This window comes from Mytilus californianus, unplaced genomic scaffold (assembly GCF_021869535.1).
Source record: "Mytilus californianus isolate M0D057914Y unplaced genomic scaffold, xbMytCali1.0.p SCAF_2, whole genome shotgun sequence".
Classification (NCBI taxonomy): Eukaryota; Metazoa; Mollusca; class Bivalvia; order Mytilida; family Mytilidae; genus Mytilus; species Mytilus californianus.
In genome coordinates, this window is record NW_026262668.1 from 18,433,547 (window position 1) to 18,458,128 (window position 24,582).

Consider the following 24,582-nt stretch of genomic DNA (forward strand, 5'->3'; position numbering starts at 1 on the left):
CATTTTGTTGGCATACATAATTCTTGTGTTATTATATATATTTCACCGATTCTTTTTTAATTACAATCCGACAATCCTTTTGGCCGAAGGCGATATTCATAGAATAAACAAATTTTTCATCGTGTTCATAACCGGATCAATAGATATTTACTTCAAAAGTTACTTTATAGTTGATATGCAAACCATGTACAATGTTGCATAATTGATTTATATGTTTTACTCTTTTTTTCAAGCTGTCACCTATCATAGCTGGTGTTTACAAGGAAGAGAAATGAAACTACTGATAGGCCTATAATAACATTATTATTGTTTATATGTGTGTGGTTATTGTTGTTAATATACTAATATAATACACTGATATAACAAAACGTTTCGCAATCCTCATGTTTATGTTTTTGTTTGTCCTTCTTCAATGAAAAATGTTTGTTTACACAACCATTGCATGAGCCCATCAGTTGCCAAATATCCAGCTATACAAGGCATATTAGCTCTGAATAGCAAGTGGTTAAGACAAGTTAGGTCAGTACGTGTACTTCTTGGATAAACTACGACATCTATTTCCATCCAATTTTTGCACGCTATACGTGTGATAATTTATCAAAAATGAATTATTTTGTTATGAGTTGGCTCCTTTTTGAAGGATGTGTGGTGACTATAGTTTCTAACATCTACGTCATGTGGTCTCTGATAAATAGCTGTCTCTACCAATCATACCACATCCTCTAATTCTATAACCATAACTTTTACATCTTAAATATCAATTTTAGTAAATTTCAGTGTATTTTCTGCTCTATTTTTGAATAACTGTTGAACTGTTCACCACAGAGAAGCAACATTAGCCCATTATAACCAACTAAAGACTGTCAAGTATCGACACGGGCATTCGTATGGCTACCAAATTTAAAGATTTGATATACATTACTTTGTTTTAAATTTATTGTTGAAATCCATGAATCAACAAATTCCTTTTTTAATAGGCCTGGTGGGTTGCAGCTGGAGGGTAACATAAAGTTATATTTAGAGAACACACAATACTTTTGTTTTTATTATAGAATATATTTTTTGCACACTAAAGTTCAAAATATTTAACAATTTACTTTTTTCCACATCGTCGGTGTAAGAAAGTTTTAAAGAAACGGGTGCAAACCACAGTTTGATGACCATATGAAAGGTATCCCATATTCATTGTACGCATTAAGTCTATCGTTAACGCTCCTTGTGGCATTGGCTACTTATGGAACATTTGACTACGATTACGTTCACTGCCACGGGACCACCTTTGAGCACATGTTGATTTTTTCACGTCATAGAGTTATCTTACTGTGTCGTTACATTTTCTATAAGTTTTTTTTTTTTTTTTCAAAAATTTCACCAACAACAACCAATCAATCAATCATATTCATTGAAACTATATGAATTACTGACGAGATTGTATCAGTCATTTCTAAGAGCGCCTGAGATCACCCCCAGTTTTTGGGTAGGTTTGTGTTGCTCGGTCTTCAGTTTTCTATGTTGTGTTTTATGTACTGTTGTTTGTCTGTTTGTCTTTTTTTTTAAGCCATGGTGTTGTCAGTTTATTTTCGACTTGTGAGTTTGAATGTCCCTTTGGTATCTTTCGCCTCTCTTCTAAGAGTAATAGTACATCTAACATTTTGTTGGCATACATAATTATTGTCTTATCTTATATATTTCACCGATTATTTTTTTAATTACAATCCAACAATCCTCTCGGCCCAAGGCAATATTCATAGAATAAACAAATTCTTCTTCCTGTTCATAGCCGGATCAATACATATTTACTTCAAAAGTAACAGTACAGTTAATATCCAAACCATGTACAATGTTGCATAATTGATTTATAATCAGGTGATTAATTACTTACCTATATTGTTTTTACGTCTTTTTTTCAAGCTGTCGCCTATTATAAAACTAACCAAAACTTCGTAAAGGTCATTTTTCAACTGACGTATACAAGGAACAGAAATGAAAATACTGGTAGGCCTATAATGACATTATCATTATCAGAATTTTTTTTTTTTTGGTAGTTGATACTTATCGGTTTTAATAATACAACTGTTGTTTTTCATTATGTTTCAACTGCTTCTAATTATGCTTCTGTAGTTTTTATTTGCCTTTCTATCGCTACTTCTAATACTGTTGTAGTTTTTATTTGTCTTCCTATAGCTACTTCTAATACTGTTGTAGTTTTTATTTGTCTTCCTATTGCTACTCTTATATTGTTGTAGTTTTATTTGTCTTCCTATTGCTACTCTTATATTGTTGTAGTTTTATTTGTCTTCCTATTGCTACTCTTATATTGTTGTAGCTTTATTTGTCTTCCTATTGCTACTCTTATACTGTTATAGTTTTATTTGTCTTTCTGTCGCTACTTCTAATACTGTGGTAGTTTCATTTGTCTTTCTACCGCTACTTCTTATACTGTTGCAGTTTTATTTGTCTTCCTATCGCTACTTTTATACTGTTGTAGTTTTTTATTTGTCTTTCTATCGCTACTTCTTAAACTGTTGTAGTTTTTATTTGTCTTTCTATCGCTACTTCGTATATTGTTGTAGTTTTTATTTGTCTTTCTATCGCTACTTCTAATACTGTTGTAGTTTTTATTTGTCTTTCTATCGGTACTTCTAAAACTGTTGCAGTTTTTATTTGTCTTTCTATATCCCTACTGCTCATACTGTTGTAGTTTTTATTTGTCTTTCTATCGATACTTCTTATATTGTTGTATTTTTTTTCTTTCTTTCTATCGCTACTTATTAACAAAATATGCGCCTTTTTGTTTCAGATATTAGCAGTTATATTCGTTATCTTAGCTGGTGTAAACTGTAGCAATTACAGAAATCCGTACATCGAGAATCTTCAACAGACCATGTGCAGGGTATAATTTTAAAAAAATTTTAAAGCCTACGAACAATTTACCAACGTGGTCAGATTTTAAATTACCAATTTTATAAAGTTCACAAAATTTATGGAAATTTGAAAAAAGAGGCACGATATATCAAAGGGACATTCAAAACTCATAGTTCGAAAAGAAGCTGACAACGCCATGGCAAAAAAAAAACCCGTGCAAAATGAAATACGAGGAAGAGACAAATTAGTCTACAAAACATTACGTAAAAAACTAAAGACCGAGCATCATAAACTCCACCAAAAACCGAGGGTGATCTCAGATGCTCCGGAAGGGTAAGCAGATCCTGCTCCTCGTGTGGTATCCGTCAAGTTGCTCGTGGAATTATAAATTCGGTTAAAAGTCTCATTTGGTGATATCCCATTCGAGAAAAACAGGACGGGATTGAGTTATGATAATTGGAACATATCAGTGGTCCAGTTATACACTGATATTCAATCACGGTCAACCAACTCTTCATTACGTTCGTAAATCGTTCGAAAGGATGACCTATTAATATTTACAATTTGGAACCCTTGGTTCAATAGCGTCCTTTGTAAGCAGCAACCATGTACCAAGAAAATCATGACGGGAAACGCAAGCTCTAGAATTATCTTGGAGGTATATAGGTCATATTCATGCGCAACTGAAATGTATTTTTATAAACCGAAAGATTCAATTGGCTTAAGCAACATTATGACGATATCGATGGATTTGCAATATGAAGGAGCTTTCCCTTATAACCATTTATATTATTATTTGTTTTTGTTACTTCAGAATAAACGCTGTGGATTTGAACAAGTATGTGAAATCAGGCTAGTGCAGTGTTATAAAAAACCATGTCGTTATGAAACCTACTGTTCCCCAAGTAAGTATTAAGTGTCTGAATAAAAAATACTTTATTTTGGGTGCGGTTCGCTACACTGATCTCAAATCTCAAATTAATTTCTTAGACGTTTAAAAAACTGGCTCTCACAACTGAGTTACAAAAATTGACGGGCTTGAGATAGTATAGTACGCTAAATTCAGAATAGCTGGATCAACAGTCGAACGTAACCTTTCGTAACCTGACTTAGTACCATGCAAGCAGAAGAAACCAACAAAGAACTTCTATTTTGACACACAAGTTGTCACTGCTAACCCTCCTTTTTACTTTCAGTGAAAATTTTGTTCTTACCACTTCAACTCTAAGCATGTTGCCGACGGCAAATGAAGGTGTTATCTCCCCATTGAGTTTTATCGTCTCATTATTTTCCTGAAAAACTTACTCCGTACGAAACATGACGTCTGATAAATTTACCAAGTACGATATGTCGTTGTTTAACTTACCTAGTACGAAATGTGTCGTTTAATTGATATGAAATTATATCCGGTACACAAAGACAATTAGATATCATTCAAGGTTGCAAACAATTATCCCCCACTCCTTTTATGTGGTGAAGTATACTATGTAGTACTGGTGTTGAATAAGTAACAATTTGAAAGTTATTGTATAATCGGCAGATATTCGATTTTTTTTCCATTCGATAGAAAGTGGATAGTTGAGAAGTATGACAAAGTAAACAAAACATCTCTCATGTAAAATGAGACACTGTAGCTATCATTTGTCTTGTAGTGGCGACTGTAAAACGTTTCAGTTGTTTTTTTTTAGTTAAAAAGTACACCTCTTTCAGTGAAGTAGTATCAACTGAAAAATGGAAACAAATTGAATTTGAAAAATATATTATTACTGTTAGGATGACGTACAAATATACAAAATCTAATTTACTGCTTTTTTTTATAGATGGACCTTAAAAAGGGGGTAATGCAATACTTAATTTCTTTGAAATTCTTATAAAACATGTTCACATTTCTGTACCATGCATACCAGGGTTGGGCTACAATCCGTTCATGACAAAATTTCGACAATTCAATCCAGTTTATCATGTTTATTTTGCAATAACAATATTATTAACAAGATGTTCGTAAACTATGTTTCGGTTGCATTAAGCACCAACCTTGCATCACAAATAGTGAGAACAAAACTTTTATCCATTGCAAGTTACAGGTAAAGAATAAGACATTGAGTTGAAAATAATAAGTCTTGTTCCTGAATAGTATTTAAAAAAAGTTCATTTTTAGAATAAAGTCCAAAAATGTGTTTGTTGCGAGCAATCCCACCTCCTTTCCACACTCACAAAAGAGAAATGGTCGGTGCCTAACGTTGTTTCTTTTGATCGTAAAATTACATAACCATACAAATATTTAAGGAGTTCATTTGTTAACACTGTCTTTTTTATGTTTGCAGCATGGGGATCTTTGTATAAGGGTGGTGCCTGTCCAGCAGCAGACGACAGCAGTGTCAGTACCATTCGGTGCTTTGGAGATTTCGGATGTGGTATAAGTAACAACGATGTTTGTTGTCATAATCGTAATACGAAAACCTCTTACTGCCACACACCTTAGATATAATTAATAATAAAATCATATACATTATATATAGACTTTTATAGCTTACTATTGCTCAGAATCTGTGTCCTCGGTCATAAAACTTTACTCAGTACTCGGAATACAAAATTTGTGCTCGAAACACAAAATCCAATAATTTGATTGGTTGATTTCAGAGTCTGAGTACAATAATCGTGCTCGAAAGTTTTATGAGTGCAAGGCCTGTATAGTCATCAATATGTATGTTAAATTATGTCAAACAGTTTTTACTGCATTATTACATATTTTTCCATTTATCCACAAATATATAGGAAATATTATCTGAATATCATACCAAAAGAGTAAGGCCCAATCAGCTAAATCAAATGCTGATGGAACTAACCATGTAAGGAATCGTCTGTTTTTGTTTCCTCCATATATAATAATCAGTCTTATTCTTGACTTCCATAATAGGAGATTCATCTTCAAACTATGTACGATCACTTTCCACAGTTTGAATAATGTATCCTATTTTTTTACTTAAGCGGCAGTATCCAACCAACTGCTACCTTAGCTGTCTTTAGTAGCACATTTGAACACGGCTTTTCAAATTATGTGCCGCTTGTGATTTTCTTATTAAAGGTAATGGTCATCCTGTTGGTAGCAGCACTGTGCAGATTTAAAGACATAGAATGTATGGTCTGTACAGGGAAAAGGAAAAAAGAAAAAAAAATGGTGGGGGTTTTGGTGGAGGAATCGTGTTCGGCGCAAGTAAATTGTCACAAATTTTACCCCCTCCTCCCCCCATATTTTTTGCCTGTTCCGAGTCAGCCTTTCTGGACCGTGTGTTCTTTTTTTGTTTTTTGTTGTATGTCTGTAAATTATCAGGAGGAGTTGAGCGTTGGTGGTTAATATGGTCTGTTGTACTGTCCAGTATTTTTGGTGATTCCTGTAATCCTTTTACACATTGTTGTCAATATAATGGAATTCTATATGAATGTCATACAAGTGTGAGGTTTAGCTAGCTACAAAACCAGATTTAATCCACCATTTTCTACATAAGTAAATGCCTGTACCAAGTCAGGAATATGACAGTTGTTTTCCATTCGTTTGATGTGTTTGAACTACGTGTTTCAAAAAGGATAGACGGAGTGAGTTGTTGCTTGACCTGCTCTCGTCTATGGCGATTTAGGTGAGAATAAAACAGTTCACATATCTAAAACACGTTCCTAAAAACACACACAGACAGACTTCAACTATGTATCAAGTAACTAGCAAAACCATACGATAAACCAGGTTATATTGAAAAAAAGAAACAAGAAAAAATACATTTTGAAAAAAAGAAGGAAATTGGTTAGATGTACACATTCAAGAAGGAATAGTTTTCTTTGCTACTCTTAATAATGACAATTGAAGGAATGTCTGCATGCCATGTTCATCTAAAGCCAGACTTTAAAGCAAGACAAAAAACAGTCCTGACCGTCGAAATAACCAACAGTCCCTGACTTTCAATGATAATTGGTCATTTTACTTTCAAGGAACATGTGCGTGAGTCATCAATAATTTGAATTTTAATATTTTGAAGTCTTCCGTCAATTTCCAAAATATTAGCCTAACAAAGGAGTTTGGAATATAAAAACTACAAACAAACAATAAAAAAATTAATACGTATGATAACGGTCTCAATGGATACCACATGAATTTTGGGAATAAACTTTACCAAAAAGCTCTAGGCGTAATGTATTGTAAATCATGTACATTTAATTTTAAAAGACTTTTCGGACATAATGTAGAGGGTCCAAATATGTTCATTTAACTTGCAGACTTTGATAGCCATTGAACCATGAAAATGAGAGCACGGTCAAATGATTCCTACAGACATGTGCACCTTACAAACATTGCATACACCAAAATAGTTAACACCTTGCTTACAATATCTGAGAAACGGACCTTATCACGTATCTTTAACCTTGATCACTGATCCATGAAATGAGGTTGAGGTCAGGTGAACCCTGTCTGGCGGATATGTTGACATTGCAAAGAACCCATATACCAAATATAGTAATCATATTACCCATAAATAGTGAGAAATTCACATTTAATAAATCGAAACATCTTTTTCTAAGCAGACGCTGAACCATGCATGAAAATGAGGTCAAGGACAATGGCCAAATAACAGACGGAAACTTCGTAACATAAGGCATCTGTATACAAGGTATGAGGAATTAAGAATCTGAAATGGAGAGCATTTTACAAATGGTTTACGCCGCCGCCGCCGGATAGTAATCCATGTCTCGCATACTGCGAAATAAGCGACTAACGTCGCAGCCAAGACAAACATTGGTATTTGCTCCTCCGTTAATCACGCAGCATTGAAGAGTAAGTGCACAGATTTGTCGTCTCGTGACATATTTTTTTACAAACTACTACCTTGTGAACCAGCACATTAAAAATCTGACTCAGCGTGTCAGTATTGTGCAAATCTAAATCAGAGTTCATATTCTTATTACATTAAAATGTTCCGCCATCCTAATATTTATGTGATATTTGCAACAACCTACTGATCAAGATTAAAAAAGTGGAGATTGAGATCTCAAAAGATATATATATATATATTAGACCCCTCTACCGAGAAATTTGTTTTGCATGCACACGTATAAAAATTGCGATTTTTATCCAACGCAATCAAAATTCAAGAGTCTATCCTAAATTGAGGTAAATTATATGGCCTTCCAAATACCGTTTCGATTCCTAACATCACTGAAGAGACATTAATTGTCGAAATCCGGATATGGTGTTCTAATTTTTGCACCTTTTGTTTGCGGTATACCATCTTTTCCCCAAGTTTATTGTTTTCTGTTTGGTATTAAATTAATAATTAAGATCCATTTTGTTACATCTGGTGATCCGTTTATTTTGCAATCGCCAATGGCAGTCAGCAGGGTTTAAGAACATCCGTTGTTCGACCTGCTAGTCAAATGCGTTTTATTAAAATATACTTTTTTCGCTTTTTTGGACTTTTGGAAAATGTTGTTTGTGCTGTATTTAGACCCCTCTACCAAGAAATTTGTTTTGCATGCACACGTATAAAAATTGCGGTTTTTATCCAACGCAATCATAGGTTTGAACGTTGTTTTCAATTTAGACTTGTTTATATTTTTTCGTTTGGGCTTGTATTATATTTGCCTTTGGGTTTATAGGATCCGTTCATCCTATTTTGACTCTTTCAAAATTCAAGAGTCTATCCTAAATTGAGGTAAATTATATGGCCTTCCAAATACCGTTTCAATTCCTAACATCACTGAAGAGACGTTAATTGTCGAAATCCGGATATGGTGTACAAATTTTTGTACCTAATGTTTGCGGTATACCATCTTTTCCGCAAGTTTATTGTTTTCTGTTTGGTGATAAATTAATAATAAGATCTATTTTGTTACATCTTGTTATCCGTTTATTTGGCAATCGCCAATGGCAGTCAGCAAGGTTTAAGAACATCAGTTGTTCGACCTGCTGGTCAAATGCGTTTTGTTAAAATATACTTTTTCACTCATTTGGTCTTTTGGAAAATGTTGTTTGTGCTGTATTTAGACCCCTCTACCAAGAAATTTGTTTTGCATGCACACGTATAAAAATTGCGGTTTTTATCCATCGCGAATCATAGGTTTGAACGTTGTTTTCAATTTAGACTTGTTTATATATATATATATATATATATATATATATATATATATATATATATATATATATATATATACAACTCGTCTAAACATCAGCCCAACAATGTTAGATCTGTAAATTTTTTGTTCTTCCCTCGCCGGGATTCGAACTCATGCTACTGAGATATCGTGACACCAAATCGCCTGCACTCTATCCGACGCGCTAGACCACACAACCACCTAGGCTTCACAAAAAATAAAGCTTTCGGTGGCCGGGTGTTATATATATATATAATTCGTCTAAACAACAGCCCAACAATGTTAGATCTGTAAATTTGCGCAAGCTAATTTTTTGTTCTTCCCTGACCGGCATTCGAGCTCATGCTGCTGAGATATCGTGGCACCAAATCGCCTTGCACTATGCTCGACGCGCTAGACCACTCGACCACCTAGGCTCTATAATAATAAAGCTTTTGGTGGCCGGGTGTTACCTTTCCTCGTCAGTTTTTATCTAGGTCGTAACACAGTACATGATATATTATGCTTGCAGATGGAATTGTTACAGATCAGCTGAATTATCTATTGTAAAGGATCCTACAAATTAATGTAAGATGCAGTCACAGAAATAATTATATCATAAGTACGTCTGAACCGGTGACGACTCTACAACAGATTTTATCCATCGGATCACCAGCAGTGATGGTGATACAAGGCTGAAAATACATTCTGTATATATAATTCGTCTAAACAACAGCCCAACAATGTTAGATAGATCTAACGTTGTGCACGATGTTCCTACAACACGACGTTACACCAAAAATGGGACGTCAAAGAATGTTTTCTGAAATTTTGACGTCGATTAATTTAGTTAGTTTCATTCGGTTTTTTTTATGGGTTGATTCTGTCTCTGTTATTTTTGTGATGTATTTTAACCATGAATTACCTCAAGTTGTAGAAATCGATTAACAATGTTTTACCCTTAATTCCCCTTAAAATGCTGTATAATCGTAAATAATGTAGAAAGGCAAAATGGGACGGAATTATTAAATATACAGTTTTCCATAGATAAATTAAAACATAATTTTAGAAGCACAAAACCTTAATCACAGACTGCTAAAATTTTATATGTCATTGTAAATTTTCCATATCTTGATTCAACCCCAATACAAATATATCCGACACTATGCAAGTAAATCATTTTTTTTAACCCTTGATTAATTTGAAATGAATTGTACTTTCCTTGACACACAATTTGTCGAAATACAGCCCTTCAATTATTTGAACCCCAGCTTCAAAATTATTTCCCCAGTCATCTATAGTTTCTTGCTTCAGTTTTCTAACGTCTGATGTACTTTTTAAATTTTAGAAATCTTCTCCTGGATCGTCCGTAAAAACGGATAATACAATCCCGGGTTGTATTATTTCAATGACACTGTTTTCGTCGATGTTTGCAATTAGTCTTTCAGTTACCTCCGTTTCATGCACAAGTTTATTTTGACGAAAAGGTCCGGCTTCGCTAGTACATGAATTATTTTCAGTACGACAGTTAAAACATGAGTAGCAGGACAAGTCGCGAACTAAAACTTTTCGAGTACTTTTACTTTTGATTTGGTGAATGTACCTTACTGAAGGGGCGACTTAAATTGATCTATATCTATTTCAGGGTACTTCCGCAACATAACGAAAAATTCACCTTTAACATATAGAGGACGATGTGATGGTGTCTCCGAATTGTCTTTGCAAAAGTTGTACATATCATTCGCATTCTGAATCAAACATTTGCCTCTAGCAACAATAAATCACTAAAAGCTAAAAATGGTTATAAATTATCAAAATTTAATCTGAGTCGAATCTATTATCCGAGTTTGTCAATATGCACTATCAATTTTTCGACAGCATTCAATATCTGTTTCCAAATTTCACCACACGATATGTTTTTATTATCAGGAACATTTAATTGAAACAAGTTTAGCACATGCAACGTCGGAAATAAGCGTTTTTCGGATTTTTCGACGTTTTCACCCGTTTGGACAAAATGACTACCGTTTTGTAATGTTTCGTAGCATTTTATTCTTTTCAGACCCAAGCATGTAGTTAATAAAAAACAAATCTAGGCATTGTGTACTCTTCGTGTATCTAACTTTTGTTTTTATAAATTATAAATAACTTATTGAAATATCAGGTAAAAAACCCGCATTAATTGCTTTGACAAATGAAATATCAACTTGGACAAAATGACTACCGCTTGAAAAACGACTGTAAAGAGAAGATTTTATAGAATCTACAATATTTGAACTCACGAACAATGAGGCAAATAATTGTACTATTGGTAGATGTTATTATCATCTTACCATTTTTAGACATTTTCTGCCATATCTACTTATAAAATACACTTTCGGTCGTTCAGTCAACGAAAAACGTCGTTGGACATTTTTCTTATTCCAGCTTAATATGCAGCCGCCGAGTCAAATACAATTTGACAAAATAATGACTTAATTGTCACAAAGAACCGACACATGTCGTTGTTCTGAATTTGTTTTTATAGTGGTTAGTGTTTGCTAACATTTTTTTTTGTTTTGTGGAGGAAATGTCGAAGATTCTTTTTTAAATCCTATGGGTTGTAGGAACAGCGAGCAAATTTTTTGTTCTTCCCTGACCGGGATTCGAACTCATGCTACTGAGATATATAATTGTTCTTATTTTAAATTGTGCAGTTTGAACTACGTTTGATTAAATTACAACAACAATTCGGAATCAAATGCATCCATAAAAAGCGATAACACACACACAACACAATAAAGGACAAACGAAACATTTGAAAACAAAATGTGAAAATGAAATACGTAACATTGAATCCTATCATTAATAATTATTCAAAAAGTTAAAAGTTCTCCTTATGTATGAATACAGGAATACTTTACATGAAGTAAGTTTGCATTTATCTTTATTTCTAAAAGTTGTCGGTGAGCTAAATGGACAAAGGGGAAAAGCCGATTTTTTTCCCAATTTTTTTTTTCATACCATGGCAATTAATAAAAAGTATTTCAATGTTTACTAGAATTTACAGTTTCATTCTTTCAAATGTAATTGCCGAAACCTATAAAATTAAAAAATGATAATTAAAACTTTATCTTATCCTTATCAGATTTATACATTTCCCAACCGGTTGATTATTTCTTTTTATCTCATTTCTTCATTAGGTCAAAATTTAATTATTACGTCAAATTGTCCTGCTTCCTCTAAATTTTCCTATTGTGACGTAACGAAAAAAAGGCGGCTATTTCTGATGGCATTATATAGAAAGAAGACATCTTTTTACAGATATTACATATCATTAGAGAAACAGTATTCACCACCGTATTTCGTGCAATATGATATTTCTTCACTCTCGACAGTTATATTTTAAATTTTTAATAAGTTCGGCAAGCCTCTCGTTTTAGATATATGAAAAGTTAACTAGCTCGAGTGGAGAAATATCGTATCACATTCGATACAGTTGTAGAATCTAGATATATCATATACAATCTGTATTATTTAACAAGACACAATTTCATCATACAAGGTTGTAGTATTTTCACCAAAATTACGGAAATTTGTCTTTATAGAAATTTAAATTAAGGAAAATATTTTTTATTTCGATGTCATATTATAATTAAAGGCGAAATAAAATATGTTTTTTCATGGAATAGTTCAAGTTTTCCAAACTATACAGATAAAAATGAAATATCAAGATTGTAAATTTATTATATCTAAAGCAATTCTTATATTCTTCATATAAACATAAAAATATTTGACTTTTTAATTATCATTACAAATCTACTATCATGTCGAAAATTCCACTTGCATTAAACTGATTTCTTAAAGACATCAAAATAAAAGAAATTGAACATATAAGTACATAAATAAAGAAAATAGTTGAAGTTTAACAGTTACTATAGACATAAGATTTACTTGAAAATAAATTCTGTAATATAACTTCTCTTCAAAGAAGAAATACACCTTACACATACAATCACAAACAGAAAAATAAATCTCTTTGTCACGTTCTTTTAAGTCAATATAATTTTGAAAAAAAATCACACGTTTTGTGTTAGTACTTCGTAGCAGTCATTTAAAATGCAAACAATCTTATTGTTGTGATTACTAGTCCTTTTAACCGTTTAAATTTTCGAATTATTTGCATAATTTATAAACATGTATTCTATTCTTTACACATACATAGTAATATATCCTTGGATTAAATTAGTACACAGTTATATTCTAACATTTTTCAATTACGTACTTAATCCATATATTTCTGGATTAGTACAATGTAGTTTAAAATGTTTACTTATTTACAATCCCTTCACGACATACAGTAAAAGTAAAATGGAGATTTTTAAACACGGAAAGTAAGTACATATGTATTACTAGTATTTTTAAGGGCGGATGTACATATAAAAACTTCAATGAAAAGGGTTGCGAGAACCATAATAACACCTTCGTTACTGTCAATTATACCCACAAGCCACCGTGAAAAGAATATATTCATTTAGTTTTAAAAAGTGTCTATATAACTATGGTATTCCTATGCTTTTATGAAGGGAATGCAAAAAAAAAAAGATAAATAAAAGAAGAAGAAAAAACGACTAGATGGCAAGAAACAATATAGATTAAATACTGTAAATTCAGAAATTATTTCGAGGATTTTATTAATGCGAATAATGCGACTGGGAGAGTATCGCAATAATAAGAACTCGCATTCTGATATCGGATACATATAGTTGTATGCAGATTTTCCTGAAATCGCAATAAATAATCTCGCATTTTTGTCTATTCTCCAAAAATCGCAATAATAAATGCACGCAATAATTTCTGAATTTACAATAATTTATTGAAAAAAAAAGTGAGTAAAATATGAAAATGGAATGCAGTAGTTCATCAATAAATCTATTGCGTTAGTTTTTGAAACCATTCGCATGTAAGATAATGGGGAATATTCCATTCTGATATTTTAGTAGGTTTATCTATAAGAATTTGATTTTGAATATGCAACATATACACCCAAAGAAAAGTTATATTCACCGGGCTTAACGTCACGTGCTTTAACATGTATAATAATGGTAAAGTGTTTGGTGTACAATTGGTTATTAAATACATTTTACTCTCACTCGGAATATGAAATTAAACAATCACTGTCTTTGATTCGGTTAATATGTGGTTTAATTGAATTTTGAAAAACTATTCAATGATAGAATGTTGGCCGTTGGCCGTTGGCACAAGTGAATACCATAAATTTCTTCTTCTTTAAAGGTCAATTAAACAACATATTTACCGAATCAAAAGACAAATTAAATGATTGTATAATATTTCCTAAACTTTAACAGCAATTATGTATAAGAAAGTGGAAAAAGTATTATTTGAGACCATGCTGATAAAGAAAGAATGAAGAGTGGTGAACATCATGGTCTACAAAGGAATCTCTAATTTAAAAAAAATGTACTTCCTCTAATCTACTTTTCTATTATATAAAAATAGGGAGATGTGGTATGATTGCCAATGAGACATCTATCCACCAAAGTTTAAATAAAGTGGAAGTAAGCAATTATAGGCAATGGTATGGCCTACAACAATGAGAAAAACCCATACCGTATGATGAGCTATAAAAGGCCCCGACATGAAAAATACCATGTTTGCCAAACACATCGATACCGTACTGGAAGAGAGAGAGGTGAAGTACACAAAATAGAAAAGAAAACCAAAGACTGAACAACACAAACCCCACCAAAAACTGGGGGGAGGGGAGGGGGCTGTGAATGATTCTTTGTTTCTATATCGTACATTATTACATGTTTTTTATTTTAAAAGAATATAATAGTTGCTAAAGTTTAAAGGGCCTGGAATTCGAAAAAAAAAACATAAGACACGTCTTACGATATGTATTTTGATGTCCTAACTTTACGATAAATTTTAGAATTTGAGACGTTTAAACAATATTACTAAGTAATAAGATTTGATCCGAATACATCCTTAAGCCAAATAAGCCTTCGAAAACCTGAGCCCTGGGTTTTAAAATAATATGTTTTAATTGAATTTGCTTATCACATGGTCCCACAGACAAAACAATGACGGCGAAACGGGGCAGAACAATGGAAGGGATCACTCCTTTCCCATCGTTCTCGAAAATGGATGTGAGGGTAAACTTATTGTTGCCTTCCTTACATAATTCAAAGTCATTAATACAACTTAACATACCTTACATTTACTGATAGCTATTTGCATTCCTATATTTACATTTGAGACCCTATCCCACAGTCTAGTATATTATGGACCGATTATTAAATAAAATGGCAACGTTGGTATGAGAAATTTATTACTGTTGTCTCAACGGCGGCGGAAAATATTTATGCATTGGGATGTGGGATAGCCTAGGGTCTCAAACGTAAATACATGTATAGGAGTGCAAATAGCTATCAGTAAATGTAAGGTATGTGAAGTTGTATTAATGACTTTCAAGAACTAGACTCAAGCTAGCAGCCACTCGCTAGAAGCCACTCCGCTAGCAGCCAGTTTTCAGATATGTCTATAAACCCAAAAGTTGCATAAGACTGAAATGTTTTACTTTTTATACTATATATAACGCATTTTTAATTTAACAATCAAAGACACTATACATGAGTTTTAGGGGTGGATCCAGCATTTTTGAAGAGAAAAAAAGGGGGAGGCTATAATTGCCAAAAAAACGATATATATACCGCCAATCGGAGAGATGCAAAAAATTGTTGAACGAATTTATGCCGATAAAAAAGAAGATATTTTCCTTTTAAAGGAGATGGTGGCGTACACCCACCACGCCTAATCTGAATTCGCCTTATCCACAGACAGTCATAATTAACGTTCATGAAACTACTACATCTCAGCTTACGGCCTCCTCTGAACATTTGAAGGTCCTTACTATGTATCTTCTAACTGAACTACACAAAAATCCCGTCAAATACCCTGTTATCTCGGTTTCTAGTGTTTTACTGGTAATATGTCTGTACTTTTAACTAGCACTCCTGCTACTGTGCATGCAAGAACTTGTATGATCAACTTTTGTTATGAACTATAATAACATAATGGAACAATTTTTTTTTAGAATAAAAAATTCTTTTAAAGCTTTAGGTAAATTTTGTGCTTTTGATTGTCCGTTTAATGTCTTTAATTCGAATGACATTTATGACTTTTTGACTCTCTACACTACACTTCAACATTATCTTATCAAACAGAAGTTTTTTTATTTAATTAAATGGTTCTTTAAAAATCTAATCTATCTGCCACAACTCATATAAAACCTTCTTGAAATGAAAAAGGCAAATATGCACTAATTGGACCTGTGACGAAATAATTAAAGATGCTATAACATACTTTCCGGCAAAAACGTTTATCGACAGGTAGTAGGTATTTCATAAGCACCAATTGTGCCCTTCAATAGCAGATGTGTTCCCGTATCATTATGAATCACAGCTTGTGGCAAAACTCAGTTAAGATCCATCTTCATTCCATTTAACTGATAGATTTAATAACACTTATTTATGATGAGATTGGTTGGGAAACTCTAGCTGAACGAAGAGAAAGGAGGAAGTTACAATTATTTTATAATATTCAACATAATAATGCACCAGCCTATCTTTGCAATTTAATTACACCAAAAATCCAAAGTGTAGCTGTTTACCCCTTACGTAATGGGAATGATATAATATACCCTTTTTGTAGACTTTCATTGACCCAAGAATCCTTCATACCTTCAACTATACGACTGTGGAATAACCTTAATGTGGTGACCCGCAACATTGACTCTTTAGGTAAATTTAAACCCGAATTAAAAAATCTTAAACTGAATTCAAAAGCCCAAGTACCTAAACATTATAAATTTGGCAATCGTAAACTCAACATCATTTTGACTCAACTTAGATGCTCAGCCCTTTTTTTGAATTATGATCTTAACAGAGTCAATATAATTTCAGATCCGTCTTGTAGCTGTGGTGTTAAGCGTGAAGATTCATTTCACTTCTTTTTTGAATGTCCTATTTATACGAATATAAGAATCAAACTGTCTAATAACTGGTTACCAGAGAACTCTCTACTAAATTTGAACATCTTAACCTCCGGTGATTCGTCATGAACTAATGATGAAAATGAAAGAATTTTTAAGAATGTATATAAATTTATTAAAGAGTCAAAGAGTTTTCTAATTGTGTAATACAGCACACTAAAGTGCATATACATGTATATTGTGTACAACCATTCACATCATCACACATCATCTTTTTAAATATCCAATATATATAATGTATTGTTTGCATGCATGCTTTGTAAAAAATTCTATTGTTATAAATTGTTCATGGGAGAAGACTTCATAAGTTTGATCATGGAAGTAATATTTAAATATTACTTCCATGGTTTGATTAACTTGTGTCTCATCCCTTTTGCATATTTAACCAAATAAAATATGTTTAAACTAAACCTTTATAATATGTTTGCTTTAAAAAATAAAAAATTCGTTCTCGAAGTTTCCTTCGGAAATTTCCCATGGAGAGCATATCTTTAAATAAATTTCATATTAACAGCTATAATTGACCTTTTTTTTTTAGATATGTATATGTCAGTTTCACACGGGAAAGTTTATACAAAAATTTACGACAAAAGTGACGATTTTTCGTTCCCTATTAGTAATTTTCCTTTTTTAGACGGTGATGTTCCTTTGGTTTCTTTCTTACGGTGTGTGTATTTCCCAACTCGTTCGCTAAGCTCGTGTCTGTAGTGAAGTTTAAGATCTCAATTAACGTAATTTATGTAAAACTGGTAAATTAAAAAGTAAGTGATTTCGTTACCACAAATTACTAAAATGGTTACTAAATTCTTTCATAAGAACAAAAAATTGGTTTGGAAATTTGGCTGAACCTGTAGAATTCCTATTTAAACGGGATACCATAAACCAATTTTTACAGTGATGTTGGTTATAGAACCCGTGAATTGAGATACGATCCATTTAAACTCATTATCCTTTGTAAAAGCTTATTCTTAAAGTTATAGATTTAACATCGTAGTAATATTTTTAAATATTATTGTATCGGTAGTAGCATTGATTTTGTTTTAGATAAGTTAAAACATAACTGAATATGTATTGCTACACAGTTGCTTTAAACTTCCTGTCTATATTAACTCATATTTTGGTATTTCATAATGTCAACCTTTCTCCACAGTGTGTATGACGTCTTAAACTAAATCCGTTGGATGTGTACTGATTGATACTTAGTTTGGGAGAAAATGATGAGTTGTAATTTAGTTTGAACTAGCTTTCAGTAGCTGTGAGTATATATACTCTTAGTTCGGTACTTTGCATCTTTTATCTTTTATGTTATATGCTGTTTGTGCTTCGTGTCAGTCCGATGAGTCAAGTCGTTTCAACTGATTTTAACTTGCAATTTGTTTTAATGTTGTGCTGTTACACCACTGACTCAGGTTAGTGGATGGTTGAGCGCTTGCAAACACATTATTTATGTGTCTGTAGTTCAGTGGTTGCCGTTAAATGCTGTTCGTTATACTTGTTTGGTCATTAAGCAGGTTGTTTTTTGTTTCATATTTCTTCATGTCGAGATCTTCAATAGCGAATATACGGTATGGATGTTGCTCATTGTTGAAGGTTGTACGGTGACCTATATAAAGATGCTTACAAGCACGTCATTTAGACTCGGAGGCTATACCACATCTCCTTATTTTCATATCAAAAGTATCATATTGATTTTTTATATCATTCACAGATACGTATGTACGCTTTTTCAAACCGTTAATAAGTTTATATAACAACATCGCTTTTTTCATATCAGACCCTTTAAATGCCCTAGGTCATGATATCAGCCCTAGAGCCGAAAAACTCGAGGGATGATATCATGAACGAGGGCCGATGAAGGGTATGATATGAAAATTTAACATGTAATGATCCTTTTAGTTCTTCAGCTGTTTCAGTTCTTATACATCCTACATTTTCAAATATTCTGCTTTGATCGTTCCTGGTGAAGATAAATCCAGAAAAGTACTTCAGACGCATGGAATCTATAATGTGTTGTTTTCATTTTTTATCATATACTTCTGCAGAAGAAATACACACAAAAAACTATTCTAAAACTTTGCATGTATTGTATTATTTGTTTTGCATCTTAAATAATACATAATTTCCTGTTTCCTATTATTTGTTGTTTTATCCTATTTGTTATGTTTTCGATGAAAACATATCATTTTGTTGTATTTTCCGGAATTTGTAAATATAACATAAAAAACATTTGAAGATGGTGTTATTTCTTTTACTATGAACCTGCATAGCTTATATTCATTTTTTTAATATCTTTGTTTTCATTTGCAGGTTAACAGAAGATAAACGAAAGTAAAAATGTTTATGCTGAGGACACATGATCTGTCGTGGCAAGATCATGTAGTCAACATTGAATTTATGGTGAATCCTTCACATAATCAACTTTTGTTTAATAAACATAAAACTTTAGCTTCAAAATGTGATAAAGTTAAGAGACTATATGACAAGGAATTAAAAACTTCACAGAAAAACTTTGTCGTTGACATGCGAATGATGGAGAGAAAAAAGAGTGCATTGGAGAGACGCCAGTCGGAAATAAAAACAAGTAAACACAGCCAAGAATTCACTAAAAAGTCATCTAAACCGAGATCAGGGAATAATAATGTTCCTAATACAAACATCATTCGAGGACAGTCGGCACCACCAAATATAGACTCAGCATTTATGACAGAAGTAGACCAGTTCTCTAGAGATGGGGAGGATAGTTATTCCAATGTTTCTCCAGTTTCTCGTGCAAAGACAATAAATGCTTGGTATGCTTCAACACCGGATACGTCACGACCATCCACACAAAAACAGTCATCTTCTGCATTCAAATCTACAACTCGTCAAAAATCCGTTCGCTTTGACGAACGGATTACAGAAGACAGTTGTGAACCATCAATAAGAAGAAATGTGAACAACAGAGTGAAGATATTCCTTGAGGAACAGAAAAATTTTAATAAACGTCCGCTAATCTATAATGGCAGATTCAAGTCGACTTCTTCTCCAGCAGTGGCAAAACGATACACGAATACAAAGCTTGACACAGACACATTGATGCACGCTTTTAATAATCTCTGTTTAGACAACAGCGTAGAAAATTTCAAAAAACTATCATCCATGGCAAGCCGAGTCAAATCAAACTATAAATTAGCTCGAAACACTTCACTAGTTCCAGCTGTTGCAACACTTAAAACATCGCGACGTTTCAAAGAAATCATTCACAAAGAATAAAGTGCTATCAGAAAAACGATTTCTTCATTCAAATTGATATCGAGATTTACAATATTTGTCACGCAACATTACAGTTTTGTAAATAAATGTAACTGAAGAGAAACATTCATCATTTCAGTCTTTTTTCAAGCAAAATGTTTGTATTTTCTTGTCATGACTTTGAGCTTTCTTTCCAAAAGTAGTTTTTATGTAAACACGTCATAATGTTCGACCTTCTTACCAAAGAACCGGGCGTATGACATTTGCGCCGATTTTATAAATTTCAATCTTTCATTTGCGCCGATTTGGTTGTTTCATTTGCGCTGATTCAATAATTTCAAGTTCCATTTGCTCATTTTTGCATTTTAGTGCTGTGCTTTTTTCATGGCGTAAAGATGTTTTATTGTCCTTTAACATAATAAAGGCTGTAAATAGATTTTTATATCATTTGATATTTTATTGCTATACTCAGTTATTTTAATGGATGTAAAATTGTCTTGTTTTGCTCGAAATCCTACTTCCACCTCCCCATTGTGGGTAGGGGGCAACAGTTATATGCATGTTTTAATTGATAATCTATAACATATGTATAACTGGCTAGCGTAAGAGGTTTATACTGATAAATACAAATAGTTTTCACCTGTAATTTACCTATAAAACAATTGGCGCAAATGAAAGAAATAATCGACGCAAGTGAAAGAAAAAATCGGCGCAAGTGAAATGCAGATCGGCGCAAATGCAAAACGCCGCAAAGAACCATTTCTGTTGTTCGATTATTGTTATAAACACATATATTTGAAATAATCGTTAAGGGTACCGCGGAACCCCGTGTCTCTCCTGCGATTACTGCTCTTGGTGTACGGTAAAAGTGTAATGTTGACTGTGAAAAGTGAGTTCATTTATCAGTAAAATACACAATTTAAAATAAAAATAATGTATCTTTGGATGTTATTTCTTGATCTTGTAGATTAGTTTATGTTCAAGTTTCATAACAATCCATGAAGATTTGCATTTTTAATGTCAAAAATTGTAATTCTAGACTGTCTGTAAATGTTAACTGCAAAACACTAAGTTCATCTATGAGTAAATTACTGAAAAATGAAAGAAATGTATTTTTTTTTAAATTTAGCTTCAGACATTATCTCTTAATCATAAAAAATTCTACCAAAGTTTTAATGTTTTTTTTAAGGTTTGACAAATAATTTGGTGTGTAAAAAACGTTCACCCCAGAGAGTATCTTCTTGTTAACTAAAAAAAATAAAATCCTTTTATCAATAAAATACTGAAAAATTAAAAAAAAAGATATTTTTATTATTTTGGTCTAGATACTGTCTTTTGATCACTAAAAAACTTCTGTCCAACTTAAGTGAAATACCGAGACGGTTTGACAAAATTATTGGTGACTGAAAAAAATTAACCCTAGACTGTATTTTAATGTTAACTGTAAAACAAGAGTGCACACGCTGAAATGTCTCGCCCTCTTTCCTAAACATTGATTTTATGTTGATAGTCCTAAATATAAAGCTTTACTACAAGTAACACATAAACTTAACATGATCCAAGAAAATGAGGTCAAGGTCGGATAAACCAAACGCGAAATAGATGTATACCTTACAATCATTCAATAAACCAAACATAGTTGACCTATTGCTTATAGTTTCTAAGAAACAGTCTTAACCAAGAAAACTTACCATTGACCAATGAACCATGAAAATGAGGTCAAGGTCAGATGAACCATGCCAGACAGACATGTACACCTTACAATCAATGTATGCATTAAATATAGTTGACCTATTGCTTATAGTATCTAAGAAACAAACTTAACCATGAAAACTTAATATTGACCAATGAACCATGAAAATGAGGTCAAGGTCAGATGATACCTGCCAGACAGACATATACACCTTACAATCCTTCCATACAACAAATATAGTTGATATATTGCTTATAGTTGAAGAAAAACAGACCAAAACACAAAAACTTAACACTGAGAAATGAACAGTGAAAATGAGGTCAAGGTCAAATAAAACCTGCGAGACTGAGATATTCATCATAAAATATTTCCATACACCAAATATAGTTGACCTATTGCATATAGTATAAGAAAAAAAGACCAAAACTAAAAAACTTAACTTTGACCACTGAACCATGAAAATGAGGTCAAGGTTAGATGACACCTACCAGTTGGACATGTACACCTTACAATCAATCCATATACTAAATATAGCAGACCTACTGCTTATAGTATCTGATATATGGACTTGACCACAAAAACTTAACCTTGTTCACTGATCCATGAATTGAAGGTTGAGGTCGAATGAAAATTGTCTGACGGGCATGAGGACCTTGCAAGGTACGCACATACTAAATATAGTATACGGGTTATGTTCTTCTCATATATGTTATGATGGTATGATACTAAACCCCTAACGGGAAGGATTGTGCCTGATATTCATATGATGAAGACATAATCTTTCAATCAGTTTAATTGAAGTCTGGAGCTGGCATGTCAGTTAACTGCTAGTAGTCTGTTGTTATTTATGTATTATTGTCATTTTGTTTATTTTCTTTGGTTACATCTTCTGACATCAGACTCGGACTTCTCTTGAACTGAATTTTAATGTGCGTATTGTTATGCGTTTACTTTTCTACATTGGCTAGAGGTATAGGGGGAGGGTTGAGATCTCATAAACATGTTTAACCCCGCCGCATTTTTGCGCCTGTCCCAAGTCAGGAGCCTCTAGCCTTTGTTAGTCTTGTATTATTTTTAATTTTAGTTTCTTGTGTACAATTTGGAGTTTAGTATGGCGTTCATTATCACTGAACTAGTATATATATTTGTTTAGGGGCCAGCTGAAGGACGCCTCCGGGTGCGGGAATTTCTCGCTGCATTGAAGACCTGTTGGTGGCCTTCTGCTGTTGTCTGTTCTGTGGTCGGGTTGTTGTCTCTTTGACACATTCCCCATTTCCATTCTCAATTTTATTTATTATTATCCTATTACTCATAATAAGAAAGAAATAAACATTACAAAAATCGTTTTTTCAAGTAGTCACTGAACCATGAAAATGAGGTCAAGGACAATGGACATATGACAGACGGAAACTTCATATCATAAGGCATCTATATACAAAGTATGAAGCATCCAAGTCTTCTAGCTTCTAAAATATAAAGCTTTTAAGAAGTAAGCTAACGCCGCCGCCGCCGGATCACTATCCCTATGTCGAGCTTTCTGCGACAAAAGTCGCAAGCTCGACAACAAACCATGAAAATGAGGTCAAGGTCAGATGAACCATGCCATACAAACATGTACACCTTACTATCAATCTATGCATTAATTGTTGACATATTGCTTATAGTATCTAAGAAACAAACATAACCATGAAAACTTAGCATTGACCAATGAACCATGAAAATGAGGTCAAGGTCAGATGTTTTCTGCCAGACAGACATATACATCTTACAATACTTCCATACAACAAATATAGTTGAGCTATTGCTTATAGTTTAAGAAAAACAGACCAAAACACAAAAACTTAACACTGAGCAATGAACCATGAAAATGAGGTCAAGGTCAAAGAAAATCTGCGAGACTGAGATGTTTATCATAAAATATTTCCATACACCAAATATAGTAGACCTATTGCATATAGTTTAAGAAAAACAGACCAAAACACAAAAACTTAACTTTAACAACTGAACCATGAAAATGAGTTCAAGGTCAGATGACACTTGCCAGTTGGACATGTACACCTTACAATCCTTCAATAACCAAATATAGTAGACCTATTGCTTATAGTATCTGCGATATGGACTTGACCACCAAAACTTAACCTTGTTTACTGATCCATGAAATGAGGTCGAGGTCAAGTGAAAACTGTCTGATGGGCATGAGGACTTTGCAAGGTACGCACATACCAAATAACTTACCATTGACCAATGAACCATGAAAATGAGGTCAAGGTCAGATGAACCATGCCAGACATACATGTACACCTTACAATCAATGTATGGATTAAATATAGTTGACCTATTGCTTATAGTATCTAAGAAACAAACTTGACCATGAAAACTTAATATTGACCAATGAACCATGAAAATGAGGCCAAGGTCAGATGATACCTGCCAGACAGACATATACACCTTGCAATCCTTCCATACAACAAATATAGTTGATATATTGCTTATAGTTGAAGAAAAACAGACCAAAACACAAAAACTTAACACTGAGAAATGAACAGTGAAAATGAGGTCAAGGTCAAATAAAACCTGCGAGACTGAGATATTCATCATAAAATATTTCCATACACCAAAT

The 24,582-nt window shown here is 32.9% G+C and overlaps 2 protein-coding genes and 1 long non-coding RNA gene across 3 annotated transcripts; all 3 read left to right on the top strand.

Moving 5' to 3' along the window:
• Window positions 1-1,912: 1,912 nt before the first annotated feature.
• On the top strand, window positions 1,913-5,359 carry LOC127729416 (uncharacterized). The gene is made up of 4 exons (XM_052237249.1): window positions 1,913-1,995; window positions 2,801-2,893; window positions 3,680-3,770; window positions 5,190-5,359. The coding sequence occupies exons 1-4, from the start codon at window positions 1,984-1,986 to the stop codon at window positions 5,345-5,347; spliced, it is 354 nt and encodes a 117-aa protein (XP_052093209.1). The 5' UTR covers window positions 1,913-1,983; the 3' UTR covers window positions 5,348-5,359.
• A 500-nt stretch (window positions 5,360-5,859) lies between these two features.
• LOC127729422 (uncharacterized) lies at window positions 5,860-10,753 on the top strand. The gene is made up of 3 exons (XR_007994615.1): window positions 5,860-6,079; window positions 7,438-7,523; window positions 10,628-10,753. It is a non-coding gene; the product is annotated as an uncharacterized LOC127729422 (long non-coding RNA).
• An 8,610-nt stretch (window positions 10,754-19,363) lies between these two features.
• LOC127728911 (uncharacterized) lies at window positions 19,364-21,213 on the top strand (the record flags this gene model as incomplete). Its single annotated transcript, XM_052236491.1, has 1 exon — window positions 19,364-21,213. A coding segment is annotated over one exon (927 nt), but the record flags the coding sequence as incomplete, so codon positions are not given.
• Window positions 21,214-24,582: the final 3,369 nt, after the last annotated feature.

Excerpts from the sequence above, each read along its gene's own strand:
- LOC127729416 (XM_052237249.1), top strand. Across the intron at positions 2,894-3,679 it reads TTCAACAGACCATGTGCAGG|AATAAACGCTGTGGATTTGA; the intron begins GTATAATTTTAA and ends TTGTTACTTCAG. Across the intron at positions 3,771-5,189 it reads TGAAACCTACTGTTCCCCAA|CATGGGGATCTTTGTATAAG; the intron begins GTAAGTATTAAG and ends TTATGTTTGCAG.